Source organism: Oryza sativa, chromosome 3 (assembly GCF_034140825.1).
Source record: "Oryza sativa Japonica Group chromosome 3, ASM3414082v1".
Lineage (NCBI taxonomy): Eukaryota > Viridiplantae > Streptophyta > Magnoliopsida > Poales > Poaceae > Oryza > Oryza sativa.
In genome coordinates, this window is record NC_089037.1 from 10,154,057 (window position 1) to 10,159,232 (window position 5,176).

At 52.2% G+C, this 5,176-nt stretch overlaps 1 protein-coding gene across 1 annotated transcript; it reads left to right on the forward strand.

Annotated features, from left to right (window-relative positions):
• Window positions 1-2,373: 2,373 nt before the first annotated feature.
• Window positions 2,374-4,644, forward strand: LOC4332502 (protein PMR5). The gene is made up of 5 exons (XM_015773670.3): window positions 2,374-2,970; window positions 3,036-3,207; window positions 3,315-3,493; window positions 3,668-3,826; window positions 4,058-4,644. Exons 1-5 carry the CDS (start codon window positions 2,645-2,647, stop codon window positions 4,401-4,403), a joined length of 1,182 nt encoding a protein of 393 aa, XP_015629156.1. The 5' UTR covers window positions 2,374-2,644; the 3' UTR covers window positions 4,404-4,644.
• Window positions 4,645-5,176: the final 532 nt, after the last annotated feature.

Here is a 5,176-nt window from a genome sequence, read left to right on the forward strand (position 1 = left end):
CTCTGACTTCTTTGATGTTGGCTCGAAACTGGGATAAGGTTGTAATTTTGCACATAGGAAAACCTAGGACCTTGAATTGTATAGTTTTAAAATCATGTTTTTATCTGATCTCAACTATGCTTACATGTTCTGGTGCCCTTGTGACGTCATGTTCGGTGAATGAGTGCAAGTGCTATCTATACAGTTGCTCCGTGTGCATGTGTAAATGTCAATGGTTCCACAAAACAGTTGATCAGTAAAAAAGCAGCTCTTTCTGAGATTGGACGATGTCACCCCAATGACCTATCGGTAGTGTACTACACATGGTCCAATTTTGAACAGGATAATGGTAATGTTTTGAGTGTTGCTAACGCCAGATGGTCTTTAGAAAAAGGGAAATTTTGCTATAGGATACTTGTTATGTGTGGTTTTAGCTCTATGACACTGCCCAAACTCATTTTTGGGGGAAAACACTCCATACTTTTGGGGGAAAACATTCCATAAACATGGTAATTTGCCAGTGGACACCGCGACGATTAAAATAATACTTTCCGGTTGGGGAGGAGAGAGAAATCGCGTGAAATGTCAAAAATACCATTGGGCCCACATGTCAGCTCTATCTCCTATCTCTCTCCTCATCTCTCTCTTTTCTCTCGCGCAGCCAGCCGGCGACTCTTCCCAGCGCGTCGCAGCCAGCCAGGTCCTCCCCTCGTCGCGGCCGGTCGACGAGCATCTCGTCCGGCGTGCACCATAGCCGGTCATGTCCTCCCCGTGTGCGTGGCTGCCGACGAGCTTTTTCTCCGTAGCCGGCCATCCTCCCACAAGTCGGTCCCTCCCCTGTCTTGCTCGCGCGGCTGCCGATGAGCTTCTCCTCCGCAGCCAGCCATCCTCTCGCCCATTTGTCCCTCCCCTGCATCTTGCTCGCGCGGCCGCCAACGAGCTTCTTCTCCGTAGCCGGCCCACCTCCCACTCGTCGTTCCTTCCCCTGCCTCGTGCTCGCTTGGCTTCACGTCGTCCTCCCCGAAACTCGCCGGCTCTACATCGCGTCCCCCTCCCCCGCTGTGGCGGTGACGCCCCTTTCTGCTGCGGGCACGGGCACGGCGAGGGGTGGCTCCAGCGGCCGCACGCTCGTCCACCGCCACCGCCAGCCACCGTCCTCGCCATTTGTGAGAGAAAAGAGAGAGATAGGAGATAGAGCTGACATGTGGGCCCAAGGGCATTTTTGACATTTCACGCGGTTTCTCTCTCCTCCCCAACCGGAAAGTATTATTTTAATCGGCGCGGTGTTCACTGGCAAATTACCACGTTTATGGAGTGTTTTCCCCCAAAAATAAGTTTGGGCAGTGTCTTAGTGCTAAAATCACACATAACAAGTGTCATGTAGCAAAATTTTCCCTAGAAAAAAGTCTAGAAGATTTTCGTTCACGAAAATACCATCAAGGAGTCGCACCAAAATACTAGAAGGATTTACCATGTGAGAAATTTACCAAACAAATTGCCTGCAGACATGAGCGAAGCAGAGCGTTGCGACAGTGATGAACGCCGGCTGAGAGCTACCGAAATAGGGCAACAACGGCAATAGTGCTAAAGTTAGCGAAGGATCGATGCGATACAAGATTGAAACGTAATAAAAATCACGAATATTTTCCTAATACCAAGTTTACCCCTAACTGTAGTCCTAACATAGTACTAATATGCCCTTGGAAATCGACGGTTTGGATTATTTCTACTTGTAGTATATACTACAAGTAGAAAGCACCGGAGCGTCGCCCAAGAAGATATATTCTCCACACTTTATTCTCCTATATCTAAAGAGCACAGGAACGGGAGAATCAAGTCACGTTGTTCAGGGGACGAATCACCGTGGTTAATTACTCCTGCAACCTTGCTAGCAGACACTCTGTTCTGCTAAATATACCACACACACACAGGTTCTCTTTATCCGCCGCTGCTTCTGAATTTTTGCCCGATCCGACATCCAACATGATATACTACCGATGGCCAAGGCAGGAACTGGGCCTAACGACATGGACAAGCTCCATGTACATCCAAGGCTCCAGCCAATCGTTTTGTCTTGACGCACACTTCACTTCTGCCGCGCCATTTTTGTCACCCCAGGTTTGCTGCCTCTGAGACGGACTAGGACACTACGCTACGTGCAAACTGCAAACATAAACGTACCCGGCGAATTCCACAGATTCCATATTGATGCGAACACGAATTCCAAAACCAAACCTTTTCCCTGTACGTCTACCGTCTACGTGCACCATGGGGCAAAGCCGCGAAGGCAACGAATCCAAATATATGAGGCTCAGGTTCCAATCTTAGCTACGCGAACTAGTACAAAGATGATCTGCAAAACCCCTCACGTGAACTGCCCCGTGCGCTGATAAAAAAAAAATCAATCCATCGGTTTGGTGATAATATTCTTCTCCACGAGCTGCTGCTAATCGGTTAATCGCTTCCTTGCTTGGATCGCACAGCAAAATAATTAGGGCAGCTATATTGCCTTTTCTCTTGCTTGCGACAGCAGGAATTGTAGGACGATTAATCTTGGCTAAGCTGGTCTCGTGATCGATTCATAATCGTCAGCGTACGGCGGTATAAAGCGGCCGGGGGAAAGGCCGGCTTCGCCTCCCCTTTCCTCCAATTCTCATCGCCATCGATGCCGCTCTTCTGCAAGCACGGCGCCGGCTTTCTTGCCGTCGCCGTGTCTACATCCATCGTCTTCCTCCTCCTCCTTCACGCCTTCTCGCTGCCGGCCTCGGCGCTCTCCTTCGGGCTAGCGCGCCGCCACCGGAAAGACGCCGCCGTGAGCTGCGACGTCTTCAGCGGCAGCTGGGTCCGCGACGACGGCGGCGGCGGCGCGGCGGCGTACACCGGGTACAACTGCCCGGTCATCGACGCGGAGTTCAACTGCCAGCTGTACGGCCGGCCGGACTCCGACTACCTCCGGTACCGGTGGAAGCCGGCCGGCTGCGAGCTACCCAGGTAACGCATATTATACGACTAGAGCGCGAATTAGCTGCAGCGATCGACGCGCGATTTTGCTATAGGTTTGATGGCGCGGACTTCTTGACGCGGATGAAGGGGAAGACGGTGATGTTCGTCGGCGACTCGCTGGGCCGGAACCAGTGGGAGTCGCTCATCTGCCTGCTGCACGCCGCGGCGCCGCAGTCGCCGGCGCAGCTCGTCTCCGTCGACCCTCTCTACACGTACAAGTTCCTGGTACGTACGTATTTAATTTCCCTATTGCACTTGCATGATCTTACTGCAAATGTCATATAGATGTACTCATGGTAAGTACGTACGTACGTACGTATGTATACGAGCAGGAGTACGGTTTGGTGGTATCGTTCTACCGCGCGCCGTACCTGGTGGACATCGGCGTGGCTCAGGGGAAGAAGGTGCTATGGCTGGACGACATCTCCGGGAACGGCGAGGCGTGGCGCGGCGCCGACGTGCTCTCCTTCAACTCCGGCCACTGGTGGACGCACACCGGCACGCTCCAGGGGTATGTATTGTAAGATATTTACTCCGGTCCAACAAAAATTACAGTATCGGTATCAAATCGTTTCTGATCGTTTTGAATCTAGTTAGACGGTATTGTAAACGTCGTGATACGCGCCCTTTTCCACACGCACCCGCCAGATTTCCTCTTCAGCTTCGTTTCACTTCACGTATGCAGGTGGGATTACATGGGCGCGGACGGGCGGTACTACGAGGACATGGACCGGATGGTGGCGTTCCAGCGCGGGATGGCAACCTGGGCCAACTGGGTGGACGCCAACGTCGATCCAGCCAAGACCCGTGTCTTCTACCAGTCCATGTCCCCCACACACTACAGGTAAATCTCACAAGAGCCAATCTCATATTCTCATCTCAACCTCATGATTCCATCACCCCATCTCTCTCTACAGTGTACACAGTACACTAGACACCTTACCATGTGCGTGCACGTGTACAGTAGTACACTCGTACTATGTGGCAATGGTGTATTGTATTTCACTCTCTTTTCTGACAACGCGATCTAATTTTGTTCTGATCTGTGCCGTGGGCCGCTGGATCGATCGACCAGCTCGAAGGAGTGGGCCAACCCGGTGTCGAAGAACTGCTACGGCGAGACGGCCCCGGCGGCGGCGGCGGCGGCGGGGCTGAACGCGACGACGGCGCAGGCGACGTCGGGGCAGGACCAGGTGATACAGGCCACGCTGCGGTCGATGAAGAGCCCCGTTCGCCTCCTCGACATCTCGGCGCTGTCGGCGCTGCGCAAGGACGCGCACCCGTCGGTGTACAGCGGCGACCTCTCGCCGGCGCAGCGCGCCAACCCCGGCGGCGGCTCGGCGGACTGCAGCCACTGGTGCCTCCCCGGCCTGCCGGACACGTGGAACCAGCTCTTCTATGCGCTTCTCTTCTACCAATAGCTGTAGCCTGTAGGCAGTTAATTTCGTTTTTTTTTATATCGCTCGGTGTAACAATCTTCAGAGTGAAGGTGAGGAGGCGTGGTGACAGTAGGCACACATGGATGAGACTCTGAGAAGAATCAAGAATGTACATTGATTGATCATGCGCTGCCAAATTGCAGTTGCAGTGTACACGGTTGTACTATGATCTGTCTGTGATCTGTCGCTAAATACTCTGATAATTGTGACTCTGGTACCCACATCTAAACATCTTTGATAACCTTGCACAACAGAGGATATTTGACTTGATCGCTAATAACCACACGCGAGGTTCTTTCAACTACGAACTCCCTTTGTTTTTTTTTTTCGGACATGATTATTCTCAGATCAATTCACGATTACAAACGAAAAAAATAATGTGCATTGTAAATACAAACGAGGATCAACTACCGGTCTACCGCACGGTACAACGTTTACGAATTTTTTTTATTTATAATTTTTTTTATTAAAAGTTTTACAAAAATAATTTTCCATTTTGAAAATTGACGGAAGGAGTCGCCTACCGCCCTCTGGGAGGGCGATTTTTAAAAATCGCCCTCTCAGAGGGCGGCGAAAATGACGTGGCAGACGGCCGTTCGCTCTCGGGCGACGGCCGTCAACGAAATTTGCAGGCGGCCCCCTTGCCGCCCTCCGCTAGGGCGATTTTATACTGTGCGGGGGGCCGCCTGCAAATTGGCGGCGAGGGGGGGCATGGAATTTTGCAGGCGGCCCCCTTGCCGCCCTCCGCTAGGGCG